The sequence below is a fragment of the Coregonus lavaretus genome (genome assembly GCF_964263955.1).
Source record: "Coregonus lavaretus genome assembly, chromosome: 8".
In the NCBI taxonomy this organism is placed as follows: Eukaryota; Metazoa; Chordata; class Actinopteri; order Salmoniformes; family Salmonidae; genus Coregonus; species Coregonus lavaretus.
Genome location: NC_139995.1, coordinates 29,843,405 through 29,860,389, shown reverse-complemented (window position 1 = coordinate 29,860,389; position 16,985 = coordinate 29,843,405). Strand labels below are relative to the sequence as shown.

The window sequence follows — 16,985 nt, the reverse complement described above, 5'->3', positions numbered from 1 at the left end:
ATATAGCAAACCACGGCCACTTGACTCACTGTCTGTAGGAGCTAACTATTTTCGTGAACGGGGTGGTGTACCTAATAAACGGACAACTGAGTGTAGGTTCTACAGACCATGGAGACCAAATCTTACTTCTCCTGTCCTTATGTGGTAAATGGCGACATCTGTTTTGCTTCTATTTAGTCATCCATTGTATGGAACATATCTTGCTCACCTGACCGAAGTAGATGATCAAAAGATAACTGATAAACACAGTTTACATAGTTGTGGCACCCTTGTTAAGTATAGTATAGTGAACAATATACAACATGTGTGTTCTTAATGTATTGTAGCGGTACTGTGACACAATGGAAACATAAGCAAAAACAATCTGTACACATCCTTATAGTAACTCTTCAAGACATTTATATAAACATCCTTTTGATGCATGGAATTATTCGGTGTATATTAAGCAGTGGTGTAAAGTACTTAAGTAAAAATACTTTAAAGTACTACTTAAGTAGTGTTTTGGGGTATCTGTACTTTACTTTACTATTTATATTCTTGACAGCTTTTACTTTTACTTCACTACATTCCTAAAGAAAATATTGTACTATTTACTCCAAACAATTTCCCTGAAAACCCAAAGTACTCGTTACATTTTGAATGCTTAGCAGGACAGGACAATTGTTAAATTCATGCACTTATCAAGATAACACGTGGTCATCCCTACTGCCTATGGTCTGGCGGACTCACTAAACACAAATGCATCTTTTGTAAATAATGTCTGAGTGTTGGAGTGTGCCCCTGGCTATCCGTACATTTTAAAAACAAAAAAATGGTGCCATCTGCTTTGCTTAATATAAGGAGTTTGAAATTATTTATACTTTTACTTCTACTTTTGATACTTAAGTATATTTAAAACCAAATACTTTTAGACTTTTACTCAAGTAGTATTTTACTGGGTGACTTTCACTTTTACTTGAGTAACTTTCTATTAAGGTATCTATACTTTTACTCAAGTATGACAATTGGGTACTTTTTCCACCACTGATATTAAGGCTGGCAAATTACAGCTCCTAGTTTTAAGAGCAGCCTCCTCACACTCTGCTTTGAGTCTATTAGGTCAGACCGATACCAGAGGTAAAAATAAGGCAATGTGTACTTGCACTGATTAAACCGTAGCAGTCAAAGATACTGTTGAAAGCTGTTCCAACATGGTCCACCCACTCTTTAGACTTTGGCACTTAGACAAAAAGCTATTTGACACAGTACCTCTGGAGGGCAGGTTTATGTGCTGTGGTACAGCAAAACCTTTTCTAGACAAATGCAGAGCAAATTGTTTGTGTCCTCTCTCCAGGGGCTTGGTGAAAACATCCTTGGCATATGTGCTCAGTGTTTATTGGTTATATCAATTTTAAGCAGTATTTAAGGTGCCCTCTCTTTCCATTGTCCTTGCCCTTGACAGGGGCTGTATGGTACAGTATGTGTGGTATAATTTGGAGTTGGCTCCTCATGAGTCCCCTTTGCTGACAACAGTGATTGGTTGTTTGGTTCCGGGTTGTACCATGAAAGTCATGCCACACGCCTGCTTTGACTGTGGCCCATTGCTAAAAAGTAGAGGAATAAATAATTAATCATTTAAACATATCAGGTTGATCTTGTTGCATTTAACAATACATCTAGCTAACATTCTTTACTGTGAGTCAAAACATGCAATTAGGGATACTACTAGACAAACAAAAACTAAGTCACAACACCCTAACCTTAACCATAACAAAGATTTGTTTTTTTCACATTTTGTTAAAAAGCCAAACAGACAAATAAAGATAAAGGACAGCGAGCAAGTCCTACCTTGTGGGAACTTTTGATGGCGCTGACAAACTCTGAGCCTTCATGGCCATTTTTGTCTCCAGCTCCTTCATGTCCAGGCCTTGTGTTTTGGCTGGCATGGTGGCACTCTTGCTCTTTGCGGTGATAACAGGGTTCTTCGGGGTGACTCTGAGGACAACAGGGACCTTGGTCTCCTCATCAGACAAGGGAGACCCCCAGTCATCAGAGTCTGTTTCCTTCATGGCCAGCATTTTGTTGTCCATTTTGCGGTCCATCTCTAGCATCTTCTTCTGCAGGATGCTCTGGAGCGTGGCCTGGCTGGCTGAGAGGGAGGAGAGCCCCTGGGTGGGAGGTGGCTTGGGTTTGGTCTGAACAGGCAGCTTGGGTTTGATCTCCATGACAGGAGGTGGGAATTTGGGAGGGCTTTGAGATTTGGGTTTTGGAGGGGGAGGCGGAGGCGGAGGCAGAGGGGAGGGAGTTTTGACAGGGGTGGCAGTGGGGGACTGGACTGGAAGGACAGGGCTGGGAGTGGGGGGCAGGACCTTCTTCACGGGAGGGTCAGGTGGAGGCGAGCTGGGGGGAGAGTCCACGACATCATCATGGTCATCGAATTCGGGAGGGGGAGGGAGTAATGGCATGCATAGGTCCTCCCTGTTCTCTTCATCCCTGACAAGGCTAGAGGGTGAAGGAGTCCTCTGCTCTCCACTTTGCTTCTCCACGGCTAGACTGCTGGAGGATGAGGATCTAGAGGTGGGCAGAATCCTCTGAACTACTGGATTTGCAATTGGCCCCTTCACCACTGACTCAATAATCTGGGGTTTTGCTGGAGTTTGGATCACCAGTGGGACCACAGACTGTGGTTTATCTTGTGAGGTTACAGAAGTGAATGAGGTGGACCTAGGGATGACGGTGAAAGAATTGGGATTGGATTCACTGTGCTGGATGCTGGTTGATGGCTCATTACTCTTTGTGCTGTTTTCAAGGGAAAGAGTGGACCTGTGCTTCTCTCGCTCTTTAGCTGCCATGAGAAGAGCCAGGGGGGAAGCAGAAGGACCCTCCCTCATCCCAGTGACCTCACTGGCCTTTAGGTTGCGTAGTTTATGGTCCAGCATAGGACTGAACTTGCGATTCCGGCCTGGAGACGCTTCCTGCTTGACCTGGCTAGCCTCTGTGATTACAGAGGCAGTGACCACCTTCTGAAGCTTGGGTGACATTTTAGGGGGCGTTGCGGCAGGTTTGTTGATACCCTGTTGTGCTGATAAAGGCAAAGGCTCCACTTTCACTTCCTCCCAAGTCTTGGGTGGGGTGGGTTGGCCTGGAAGGGTGGCTTGCAAGTTTTCCTTTAAGTCCTGCAGGTCTTGCTCCAGCTGCATACCTGAGCTATTTCTCCGGGCTGGCTTAGCTGGTGGTGCCACAGAGGGGGCTTTCCCATTGACCTGGAGGAGTAGGATCTGCTTGGGCCTATTATCACAGTCCACCTGCCTACCTAGAATGCCAGTCTTAGGAACACTGTAGAGCTTAGCTGTGTTCTGGGGGTTGAAGCTGGAGGGTGTCGGGATCTGTGCAAGGGAAGCTGGGGCTGGAAACTGGGGGGGTTCGTCAATGCTGTGGATGGAGGACAGCCTCGTTGGCTTTGGAGGCGGGGTCTTCAGGGCTTTCAGAGCAGCTTGCCTCATGTCTGTAGGGGGCTGTGGAGGGGCAAACTTTGGGGGCTCAGTAAAATCAGGGACAGTGGTCGGTGGTGGTGTAGAAATGGACAAAGAGGAACTAGAAGCACTGGAGGAAGTTGACGGGGGCTTCGGGGGATGCATAAGTGGAGGTTTCAGGGAGGTGAAATCCTCGTACTCTTTAGATGGAACCACTGATGGTGGTTTTGATGGGGGTTTTGGAGGGGGCATGGAGGGAGGCTGAATGGAGTCCAAGTCACCCAAGAAATCTGGTGGGGGAGGGATGAACATGGGTGGAGGGGGTGGGGGTGCCATTGTAGGGGGAGGTGGAATAAATATCTCCCCTTCCACCAAATCAGGTACAGATATAGCCGATCCATTGGAAAACCGATCGCCATTTACTATAAAGAAGAGGGAGAACTACCATCAGAGACAAGTATTTTATTGATTTAACTTGTCAAAGTAAATTATTTTACTTTTGTTTTGGTTGGCCTGAATAATGGTGAAACTGATTAAATTACATTTGATCTGTACCCTCCCACTCTGCAAACATGCTTGTGAATGGCTGCTTGGGTGTTTTTTATAGTGTTCTTGTTCAAGATCTTAGACAAACATCTACAGTGCCTTCAGAAAGTATTCACACCCCTTGACTTATTCCACATTTAGTTGTGTTACAGCCTGAATTCAAAATGGATGAAATTATAATTTTTCTCACCCATCTACACACAATACCCCATAATTACAAAGTGAAAACATGTTTACACATTTTTACAAATGTATTGAAAATTAAATACAGAAATATCTTATTTATATGAGTATTCACACCCCTGAGTCAATACTTTGTAGAAGCACCTTTGGCGACGATTACAGCTTTGAGTCGTCTTGGGTTTGTCTGTATCAGCTTTGCACATCTGGATTTGTGGATTTTCTCCCATTCTTCCTTGCAGATTTTCTCAAGCTCTGTTAAGTTAGATTGGAAGCGGCGGTGAACAGCAATCTTCAAGTCTTTCCACAGATTTATCCTTACCAGTCTCTGCCACTGAAAAGCATCCCCATTGCATGATGCTGCCACCACCATGCTTCACGGTAGGGATGGTGTTAGACTGGTGATGAGCTGTGCCTGGTTTTCTCCAGACACAGCGCTTTGCATTCCAGCCAAAGAGTTTTTGTCTCATCAGACCACAGAATCTTTTGCCTTTAGTCATTCACGTGCCTTTTTGCAAACTCCAGGCATGCTGTCATGTGCCTTTTCTCAGGAGCGGCTTCTGTCTGGCCACTCTCCCATAAAGCCCAGATTAGTGAAGTGCTGTAGAGACTGGTGTTCTGGCAGGTTCTCCCATCTCAGTGGTCATTGGGTTCTTGGTCACCTCCCTGACCAAGGTCCTTCTTGCTCTGTTGCTCAGTTTGGTTGGACGGCCAGCTCTGGGTAGTTCCATATTTTTTCAATTTCCCAATGATGGAGACCTCTGTGCTCTTTCAACACTCTAGAAATAGTTTTATACCCTTCCCCAGATCTATGCCTCATCACAATTCTATCTCGGAGCTCTAAGAACAGCTCCTTGGCCTTCATGGTATAGTTTCTGCTCTGACATGCACTGTCAACTGTGGGACCTTATATAGACAGATGTGTTTCTTTGTAAATCATGTCCAAACAATTGAATTGGCCACAGGTGGACTCCAATCAAGTTGTAGTGACGTCTCAAGGATGATCAGAGGAAATTGGATGCACCTGAGCTCAATTTGGAGTGTCATAGCTAAGGGGTGTGAATACTTATGTAAATTGAATTTTGTTTTCATTTTCAATACATTCGCTAAAATTTCTAAAAACATGGTTTTCACTTTCATTCATTTTGAATTCAGGCTGTAACTCAACAAAATGTGGAATAAGTCAAGGGGTGTGAATACTTTCTGAAGGCACTGTACCTGCTCTATATATTTAAGCCCTTTATGAAAACAGAGTTGCTTTGAGTTTGTGCTGAAATTTGATCTCTGTCTAAAACCAGCACTAAGGCTTAAGTTCACGGAAACTTAAATTATTTAGCTGCACAGCTTAACTCTGGGAAACACAGAGACTTTTGGCAGACCCTCACCTGCCCTGTTTATCTTTGGTCCGTTGAAAGATGGGAGGACAGGAACTTTGGGTGTTGGGACAGCAAACCCTTGCACAATGTCAGAGGAGGACTGTGGGAAACAAGGACAAAAGCCATCAGACTGTTTACATTTCACCCTGAGATTGTACAAGGAACTGAGTGTGAGAGGAAGGGAATGGATTGGATTTCTTCTAGACTACACTATGGCTTGCAGTGATCCAATCTGTTATCCAAACTACTACTTGCATCTACCTTAGAACAGGTTAGCATGTTTGTTGCGTGATGACACCACTGATGCAAAAACTATTAATTTACTAAACCTTACACTCAGGAAACAAACAAGTACATCAGTGTACAAGTAGTGTCAATTACCAAAAACAGAGGAAGGCCAGGCACATTAAATCCAAAATTCCTTTTAGTCTTCCCAGCAGTTGGAGTCCTTTACTATAACGGCAAAGCCTCCTTGTGTAGATTGAGGCTACAGGATCTCTAACATAGTCTCATTTGGGCACTGAGCACCCCACTTGAAATGATTCAGCAATATATTTTCCATTGGTATACTGTATCTAACCCCTTGCTAGGCACTAGCTGAAGCTTACTAGCCCAGTTCTGGGCCCTTTTCACGACATTACTGCCTTTGTAGCCACACTGTCATGCCTCATCCACAGGCAGGGCGTTGTATGGGCAAGGCACAGGCAACACTCCCATCTCTTCACGTAAGAAAACGTTAAGTGGGTGTGACTGCCTCTGAGAAAAAGGGATGTGCCGTCATGTTGCTGCCTGCCTGTGTGACTGACCGTTCTCATCACAGCCCAAACACCACTATAAATAAACACAGACTGTGTTGACACACACATGCCCTGCAGACAGAACAGAGATATGCCCTTCCAAATCTGATAGACTGTGGTCAGAATCACCCTACACAGGGACTGGAAGTCACTTTTACAGACCAAAAAACACATTGACCAGTGTAACTACCCAATACTGGGCCTGAGGGCCTCTAATCTAGCAAAACAATCCAAAGTTAGGTTCACCCCTGTAACTGTAAACTGTAATCAAGTTACTGCCATTGGCCTGATGGTTAGGCCACCACCACTTGGTTTGTTTAGAACTTTCACATGGTACACGCAATACTCCAAAGTTCAGGCAGCGGACACATAAATAACTTTCATTCAGCTGTGGAAATATTAAGTTATTAGTGGAAAAGGTTCAGGTGTGGTCCTTTCTCAACAACCTCGGTTACACTGTATCTTTAAAACATCTAATGTGAACAGAACACCTCCCTTATGTCATGCCTTAAATATCTCATGATTGCAGACTATTCATTGAAGCAGGCAGCTCATTGCAAAGGCATGAACATTTCACAAGGGGCGAAGGGTGCGGCATTAAATGCAGTTTCTGAACCGGCTTAATTCCTTATGTTTCTTTTCCATGACTCACTGGTGAAAATCAGAGCAGTCAGTCAGAGCAGTCCAACCCCTGTGCTGCTGGGTGTGGCACATCTAACACATACCAGAGGAGCAGTCACATAGGACACTTCCCTTTCTGAGGTAGGCTTTCATACCTACAACAAAATAACAACATAGTACAACTTGTTTAAAAAATCAGATACGGCTGAGCTTTTCTGGATCACCTACAGGGACACCATGTTGAATCGAGGGCAAATGAGCTAGGTGCCATCATTGTGGCAGACAGTACAAGACCCAAGATTGTGTGAACCAAGGTGACATTCTTATAGTTATTGTGCCCGCATGAGAATGTCTAAGTAAATAGGGTGAGAATTTCTGAGGACAGAAATTACTTGAGAAGACTGGGTCAACACGCAAACAAATTGACCCTCGTCACATGGATAGCCTACCTGCAAGTAAACTTCGGTTACTCCCTCTTTATACATGTGAATAGCCTGTGCAAGTGAAATCTGCCGGTTAGAAAAGTATGCTTTCAGATTGACCAGGTGTGAGTAATGGGTCTGACTCTGAGGTGGTCACAGTGATCAATGATTACAGGAATGCCCTTCATGAGGCAATGCAGTTTCTCTTTCAGGTACTACAAAGGCCTTGTTGAGAAATAATTCACAATTCAGCAGACTTGTGGGAAAGTAATGTGTGCCTAATGCATTGACAACAACTAAAGACAAGCCCTATAACAAATTCCATGTGATGTTCATCTTGAAGTGTTAGGAGAACAACACCTACAGTGGCTTGTGAAAGTATTCACCCCCCTTGGCATTTTTCCTATTTTGTTGCCTTACAACCTGGAATTAAAATAGTTTTTTGGGGGGTTTGTATCATTTGATTTATACAACATGCCTACCACTTTGAAGATGCAAAATATTTTTTATTGTCAAACAAACAAGAAATAAGACAAAAAAACAGAACTTGAGCGTGCATAATTATTCACCCCCCCAAAGTCAATACTTTGTAGAGCCACCTTTTGCAGCAATTACAGCTGCAAGTCTCTTGGGGTATGTCTCTATAAGCTTGGCACATCTAGCCACTGGGATTTTGCCCATTCTACAAGGCATAATTGCTCCAGCTCCTTCAAGTTGGATGGGTTCCGCTGATGTACAGCAATCTTTAAGTCATACCACAGATTTTGAATTGGATCGAGGTCTGGGCTTTGACTAGGCCATTCCAAGACATTTAAATGTTTCTCCTTAAACCACTCGAGTGTTGCTTTAGCAGTATGCTTAGGGTCATTGTCCTGCTGAAAGGTGAACCTCCGTCCCAGTCTCAAATCTCTGGAAGACTGAAACAGGTTTCCCTCAAGAATTTCCCTGTATTTAGCGCCATCCATCATTCCTTCAATTCTGACCAGTTTCCCAGTCCCTGCCGATGAAAAACATGCCCACAGCATGATGCTGCCACCACCATGCTTCACTGTGGGGATGGTGTTCTCGGGGTGATGAGAGGTGTTGGGTTTGCGCCAGACATAGTGTTTTCCTTCATCTGACCAGAGTACCTTCTTCCATATGTTTGGGGAGTTTCCCACATGCCTTTTGGCGAACACCAAACGTGTTTGCTTATTTTTTTATTTAAGCAATGTCTTTTTTCTGGCCACTCTTCCGTAAAGCCCAGCTCTGTGGAGTGTACGGCTTAAAGTGGTCCTATGGACAGATACTCCAATGTCCGCTGTGGAGCTTTGCAGCTCCTTCAGGGTTATATTTGGTCTCTTTGTTGCCTCTCTCATTAATGCCCTCCTTGCCTGGTCCGTGAGTTTTGGTGGGCGGCCCTTTCTTGGCAGGTTTGTTGTGGTGCCATATTCTTTACATTTTTAATAATGGATTTAATGGTGCTCCGTAGGATGTTCTAAGTTTCAGATATTTTTTAATAACCCAACCCTGATCTGTACTTCTCCACAACTTTGTCCCTGGCCTGTTTGGAGAGCTCCTTGGTCTTCATGGTGCCGCTTGCTTGGTGGTGCCCCTTCCTTAGTGGTGTTGCAGACTCTGGGACCTTTCAGAACAGGTGTATATATACACTGAGATCATGTGACAGATCATGTGACACTTAGATTGCGCACATGTGGACTTTATTTAACTAATTATGTGACTTCTGAAGGTAATTGGTTGAACCAGATCTTATTTAGGGGCTTCATAGCAAATACATATGCACGCACCACTTTTCCGTTATTTATATTTTTGAACATTTTGAAATTTTGAGAAAAAAAATCACTTCACTTCACCAATTTGGACTATTTTGTGTATGTCCATTACATGAAATCAAAATAAAAATCCATTTAAATTACAGGTTGTAATGCAACAAAACAGGAAAAACGTGAAGGGGGATGAATACTTTTGCAAGGCACTGTAGAAGCTTAACAGCAGTCTCAATAAAAGCTGCAACACCGTCTCCAGTGTTGAAATGTAGATTTTAAGTATATATTAGAATCAAATAGATTTTTTTCCACACATCATGCAGAGTTATTGGAACTTACCATGTAGTGCTTGACTGTGGGTCTAGACCTCACTTTGGCAGTGCCTGATTCAGGAATGGCTGATGAATCCAACACGAGCTCAACACTGTCTAAAAGAAAAGAAAGAAAAGCACAACACACTGCTTAAGTCTACAGTACAGATGAAAAACCGACAAGTCTACCATTAAACCGATCAGCGCAGCTCTGAAAGGAGATGCAGTCTAGTGACTGCATCTAGTGTAATTATGCATGTACATAATAAGTTACGGCATTTGTCTGCAGTTCTCATAATTCTTGACAAACTATTATGTGGGAAAGTAATGTGTGCCTAATGCATTGACAACAACTAAAGACAAATTATGTTATCGCAGGTGCAGCGAAATGCTTATGCTTCTTGCTCCAACAGTGCAGTAATACCAAACAATACACACATTACCCCAATATGTAAAGAAAAAAACGAAGAAATATCAGAACGAGCAATGTTTGAGTCCGTAATATAAATATACTGAACAAAAATTAAAATGCAACATGCAACAATTTCAAAGATTTTACTGAGTTACAGTTCATATAAGGAAATCAGTCAATTGAAATGAATTCATTAGGCCATAATCTATGGATTTCACATGACTGGGAATACAGATATGCATCTGTTAGTCCCAGATAACTTTTTTTTAAAGGTAGGGGCGTGGATCAGAAAACCAGTCAGTATCTGGTGTGACCACCATTTTCCTCATGAAGAGCGACACATCTCCTTCGCATAGAGTTGATCAGGCTGTTGATTGTAGCCTGTGGAATTTTGTCCCACGCTTCAATTGTTGTGTGAAGTTGCTGGATATTGGCGGGAACACGCTGTCGTACATGTCAATCCAGAGCATCCCAAACATGCTTAATGGGTGACATGTCTGGTGAGTATGCAAGCCATGGAAGAACTGGGACATTTTCAGCTTCCAGGGAATTGTGTATAGATCCTTGCGACATGGGGCCGTGCATTATCATGCTGAAACATGAGGTGATGGCAGGGGATGAATGGCACGACAATGGGCCTCAGGATCTTGTCACGGTATCTCTGCCATCGATAAAAGGCAATTGTGTTCATTGTCCGTAGCTTATGCCTGCCCACACCATAACCCCACCGCCACCATGGGGCACTCAGTTCACAACGTTGACATCAGAAAACCGCTCGCCCACACAACACCATACACGTGGTCTGCGGTTGTTAGGCCGGTTGGACGTACTGCCAAATTCTCTAAAACGACGTTGAAGGCGGCTTATGGTAGAGAAATGAACATTCAATTCTCTGGCAACAGCTCTGGTGGACATCCCTGCAGTCAGCATGCCAATTGCATGCTCCTTCAAAACCTGAGACGTCTGTGGCATTGTGTTGTGTGACAAAACTGCACATTTTAGAGTGGCCTTTTATTGTCCCCAGCACAAGGTGCACCTGTGAAATGATCATGCTGTTTAATCAGCTTCTTGATATGCCACACCTGTCAGGTGGATGGATTATCTTGGCAAAGGTGACAACAACACACAACTGCAAACAAAACCAAAGGAAACTTATAGGTGACCTAATCAATACCTAAGACGAAACAGGTGCATCAACAAGACCAAACCAAACAAACATAGAGAACATCAAGCGGTAGTAGCTAGTACTCCGGGGACGACGAACGCTGAAGCCTGCCCGAACAAGGAGGAGGAGCAGTCTCGGCGGAATTCGTGACAGTACCCCCCCCTTGACGTGGGGCTCCAGCCGTGCGCTGACCCCGGCCTCGGGGACGGCCAGGAGGACGTGGAGCAGGGCGCGTAGGATGACTACGGTGGAACTCAGTCAGGAGGGATGGATCTAAAACGTCCCTCCTAGGCACCCAGCACCGTTCCTCCGGACCGTACCCCTCCCACTCCACGAGATATTGTAGACACCCCATCCGACGTCTCGAATCCACGATGGACCGGACGGAGTACGCCGGAGCCCCCTCGATGTCCAGTGGGGGCGGGGGAGTCTCTCTTATCTCACTGTCCTGGAGTGGACCAGCTACCACCGGCCTGAGGTGAGACACATGGAACGAGGGGTTAATGTGATAATCATTAGGCAGTTGTAACTTGTAGCATACCTCGTTCAGTCTCCTCAGGACTTTAAATGGCCCCACAAACCGCCGACCCAGCTTCCAGCAGGGCAGGCGAAGGGGCAGGTTTCGAGTCGAGAGCCAGACTCGATCTCCAGGTGCGTATACTGGACCCTCACTGCGGTGGAGATCGGCGCTCGCCTTCTGCCGACGGATGGCCCGCTGCAGATGGACGTGTGCAGCGTTCCACGTCTCCTCCGAGCGCCGAAACCACTCATCCACCGCAGGAGCCTCGATCTGGCTCTGATGCCATGGTGCCAGAACCGGCTGATACCCTAACACACACTGGAAAGGGGTCAGGTTAGTAGAGGAGTGGCGAAGAGAGTTCTGAGCCATCTCTGCCCAGGGGATATACCCCGACCACTCCTCCTGCCGGCCCTGGCAATATGATCTTAGAAACCTACCCACATCCTGGTTCACTCTCTCCACCTGCCCATTACTCTCAGGGTGGAACCCAGAGGTAAGGCTAACCGAGACCCCCAAACGTTCCAAGAACGCCCTCCAGACTCTAGAGGTGAATTGGGGACCCCGATCAGACACTATATCCTCGGGAACCCCGTAGTGCCGGAAGACGTGGGTAAACAAAGCCTCAGCAGTCTGTAGGGCAGTAGGGAGACCCGGCATTGGGATGAGACGACAGGCCTTAGAGAACCGATCCACAACGACCAGAATAGTGGTATTCCCCTGAGAGGGGGGAAGGTCCGTTACAAAGTCCACCGAGAGGTGAGACCACGGCCGTTGTGGAACGGGCAGGGGTTGTAACTTCCCCCTGGGCAGGTGTCTAGGCGCCTTACACTGTGCGCACACCGAGCAGGAGGAGACATAAACCCTCACGTCCCTAGCCAATGTTGGCCATCAGTACTTAACACTAAGGCAGTGCACTGTCCGGCCAATACCTGGATGTTCAGAGGAGGGTGACGTATGAGCCCAATAAATTAGACGATCGCGGACCTCGAGCGGCACGTACGTCCGACCCACTGGACACTCTGGGGGAGTAGGGTCGGTGCGTAACGCCCGCTCAATTTCCGCATCGACCTCCCATACCACCGGTGCCACCAGACAAGACTCCGGCAGTATGGGAGTGGGCTCAATGGACCTCTCCTCTGTGTCATACCGCCTGGACAGGGCGTCTGCCTTACCGTTCTGGGACCGTGGGATGTAGGTTATCTTAAACACGAACCGGGTCAGAAACATGTTCCACCTAGCCTGACGAGGGTTCAATCTCCTAGCTGCCCGGATGTACTCCAGGTTACGGTGATCAGTCAGAATGAGAAAAGGGTGTTGAGCCCCCTCAAGCCAATGCCTCCACACCTTTAGAGCTTGAACCACGGCTAACAGCTCCCTGTCCCCTACGTCATAATTCCGTTCCGCCGGGCTGAGCTTCTTAGAATAAAAAGCGCAGGGACAGAGCTTAGGAGGCGTGCCTGAGCGTTGCGACAGCACTGCCCCAATACCGGCCTCTGACGCGTCCACCTCTACCTGGAACGGTAAAGTGGGGTCCGGATGCGCCAGCACCGGAGCCGAAGTGAACAGGTCCTTCAGTTTACCAAACGCCCTGTCCGCTTCAGCCGACCACTGCAAACGCACCGGGCCCCCCTTCAACAGGGAAGTGATGGGAGCTGCTACCGGATAAACCTCCGGTAGTAATTAGCAAAACCCAAAAACCGCTGCACCTCTTTAACGGTGGTTGGAGTCTGCCAATTACGCACGGCTGAAACACGGTCAACCTCCATCTAGTCTCCCGAGTGGCGCAGTGGTCTAAGGCACTGCATCGCAGTGCTAGCTGTGCCACTAGAGATCCTGGTTCGAATCCAGGCTCTGTCGTAGACGGCCATGACCGGGAGACCCATGGGGCGGCGCACAATTGGTCCAGGGTAGGGGAGGGAATGGCCGGCAGGGATGTAGAGCATGGCGTTTGCAACGCCAGGGTTGTGGGTTCGATTCCCACGGGGGGCCAGTATGAAAAATTAAAAAAAGTGTAATGTAAGTCGCTCTGGATAAGAGCGTCTGCTAAATGACTAAAATGTAAATGTAAAATCTTCACCCCTGACGCGGACAACCGATGACCCAAGAAGGAGATGGACTCCTGGAAAAAGAGACATTTCTCTGCCTTGACATACAAGTCATGCTCCAACAGCCTACCCAACACTCGGCGCACCAGGGCTACATGCTCGGCTCGTGTAGAAGAGTACACTAGGATGTCGTCAATGTACACTACCACACCCTGCCCATGCAGGTCCCGGAAGATCTCGTCCACAAAGGATTGGAAGACCGAAGGAGCATTCATTAACCCGTATGGCATGACGAGATACTCATAATGACCCGAGGTGGTACTAAATTCTGTCTTCCATTCATCTCCCTCCCTAATGCGCACCAAGTTGTAGGCGCTCCTGAGGTCCAGTTTTGTGAAGAAACGCGCCCCGCGTAATGATTCCGTCATAGTCGCAATCAGAGGAAGAGGATAACTGTATTTAACAGTAATCTGATTGAGACTACGATAATCAATACACGGGAGCAACCCTCCATTCTTCTTCTTCACAAAAAAGAAACTCGAGGACGCAGGGGAAGTGGAGGACCGTATGTATCCTTGTCTCAAGGACTCGGCTATATATGTCTCCATAGCCGCCGTCTCCTCTTGAGACAGAGGATACACATGGCTCCGCGGAAGTGCCGTACCTGCCTGGAGGTTTATCGCACAATCTCCCTGTCTATGAGGTGGCAATCGCGTCGCCCTAGTCTTGCTAAACACTAGTGCCAAGTCCTCATACTCAGGGGAAATGTGCATTGCGGGCACTTGGTTCGGACTCTCCACCGTGGTCGCCCCCACGGAAACACCTAGACATCGCCCAACACACTGGTCAGACCACTCCTTGAGAGCCCTCTGTTGCCACGAAATGGTGGGGTCATGGGCGATTAACCAAGGAAGCCCCAGCACCACGGGATACGCAGGAGAGTCGTACCTGATCGACTCTCCTGCGTATCCCGTGGTGCTGGGGCTTCCTTGGTTCCTTGGAGTTCCTCATGACCCCCCTGCGTCTTCATCTTTAGTGGTGCTGTGACCTCCCTAATCAACCCAGATCCCAACGGACGGCTATCTAGGGCATGGACAGGGAAGGGTGCATCAACGGGCAGGAGGGGAATCCCTAACTTAGCACAACATTTCTGATCAATAAAATTCCCAGCTGCGCCTGAATCGACTCGCGCCTTATGCTGGGAATTAGATGCAACCTGAGGAAACACCGCAGGTATACACAAGTGAACAACAGAGAGCTCTGGGTGAGTGGGGCGCCTACTCACCTGGAATGACTCCCCAGTGCGCGACCTGTTGCCCCGACTCCCTGGAGACCCTCCCCAGCACCTAGCCGCAGTGTGTCCTCCACGGCCACAGTTGGTGCAGGGGACGGCCCCCCTCGGGTTCGCTCTCCTCCTCTCTCTAGCGCCAGCACCCCCGAGCTCCATAGGGCTCGGCTCGGAGGTGCTGGGGGATGAAATGGACGGCCCCAACTCGGGACGTCCGCGGGTGGCCAGTAGGGTATCCAGACGGATGGACATGTCCACCAGCTGGTCGAAGGGTAGATTGGTGTCCCTGCAGGCCAGCTCTCGTCGAACGTCCTCAAGCAGGCTACACCGATAGTGGTCGATGAGGGCCCTCTCATTCCACCCCGCATCCGCCGCTAGAGTCCGGAAGTCCAGGGCGAACTCCTGTGCGCTCCTCTTCCCCTGTCGGAGGTGGAACAGACGCTCCCCCGCCGCTTGACCCTCAGGAGGGTGATCGAAAACAGCCCTGAAGCGGCGGGAGAACTCCGCGTAGCTGATGGTAGCGGCGTCTATTCCCCTCCATTCGGCGTTGGCCCACTCCAACGCCTTGCCGGAGAGACAGGAGATGAGGGCGGAAACGCTCTCGTATCCCGAGGGCGCCGGGTGTATGGTGGCCAGGTAGAGTTCCACCTGAAGGAGGAACCCCTGACACCCGGCTGCGGTGCCATCATACGCCCTCGGGAGCGAGAGCCGAATCCCATGGGACTCCGGAGCTGGTATGGTGGGGCTGGCCGATGGTGGTGGTAAGGTAGGAGGAGGTGTGGGCACGCCTCCCCTTTCCCATCGGCGCAGGGTGTTCATCACCTCCTGCATGGCGGAGCCGAGTTGCTGGATCCTGGCGTCCTGACAGCTGACCCGATCCTCCAGCGACTCGGTCGCCGCCGCTGCTCCTGCTGACTCCATAGTAGGGTGTGTTGTTCTGTCACAAAGCTGATGTGGATGCGGTGTAGGAGTCAGGCGCAGGACACAGAAGCTCAGTCAAAATGGCTTTACTAGAATTCCAAGACAATGCAAAAATAACGGGCCTCGAACACAGGAGGCGAGCGATTACGCAAACAGTGCGTAAGTACACTAACAACAAAATACAATGTAAACCAACGGACAGGCGGACAACAACACACACCTGCAAACAAAACCAAAGGAAACTTATAGGTGACCTAATCAATACCTAAGACGAAACAGGTGCATCAACAAGACCAAACCAAACAAACATAGAGAACATCAAGCGGTAGTAGCTAGTACTCCGGGGACGACGAACGCCGAAGTCTGCCCGAACAAGGAGGAGGAGCAGTCTCGGCGGAATTCGTGACACAAAGGTTTGGACACACCTACTCATTCAAGGGTTTTTCTTTATTTTTACTATTTTATACATTGTAGAATAATAGTGAAGACATCTTGGTTTGCGTTTTCAACACCACAATAAATAGACTGTCAATCTCGACAAACAGAAAACACATCCCTCCCTACCTTGTAGGCTTACCCAGTAGCAAAGGCTTGGCTTGACAATCTCAGAATTGTCATTAAACTTTTTGGTGTTTTGTAACAGATGTATTTTTCCATTTATCAAATTGCCGCTGCACAGTTTGGATTGATTGATTGTTGGATTTTATTTTCCAGTTAAAAAAACACATATATACAGTACCAGCCAAAAGTTTGGACAAACCTACTCATTCAACGGTTTTTCTTTATTTTTTACAATTTTCTACATTGTAGAATAATAGTGAAGACATCAAAACTATGAAATAACACATATGGAATCATGTAGTAACCAAAAATGTGTTAAACAAATCAAAATATATATTTTATTTGAGATTCTTCAAAGTAGCCACCCATTGCCTTGATGACAGCTTTGCACACTCTTGGCATTCTCTCAATCAGCTTCATGAGGAATGCTTTTCCAACAGTCTTGAAGGAGTTCCCAGATATGCTGAGCACTTGTTGGCTGCTTTTCCTTCACTCTGCGGTCCAACTCATCCCAAACCATCTCAATTGGGTTGAGGTTGGGTGATTGTGGAGACCAGGTCATCTGATGCAGCACTCCATCACTCTCCTTCTTGGTCAAATAG

General features: G+C 47.3%; 1 protein-coding gene across 2 annotated transcripts in view; it reads right to left on the bottom strand.

The window, feature by feature from the left end:
- Positions 1–305: 305 nt before the first annotated feature.
- Positions 306–16,985, bottom strand: part of LOC311133887 (uncharacterized protein) — a 24,407-nt gene continuing 7,727 nt past the window's right edge. For both annotated transcript variants that reach the window (XM_084167491.1, XM_084167492.1), the window contains exons 3-6: positions 9,500–9,588; positions 5,564–5,654; positions 1,828–3,874; positions 306–1,583 (exon numbers count right to left, since the gene is read on the bottom strand). In XM_084167491.1, coding sequence (XP_084023617.1) covers positions 1,487–1,583; positions 1,828–3,874; positions 5,564–5,654; positions 9,500–9,588 — 2,324 coding nt within the window. In that variant the 3' untranslated portion in view covers positions 306–1,486. The remainder of the gene's footprint in view (positions 1,584–1,827; positions 3,875–5,563; positions 5,655–9,499; positions 9,589–16,985) is intronic.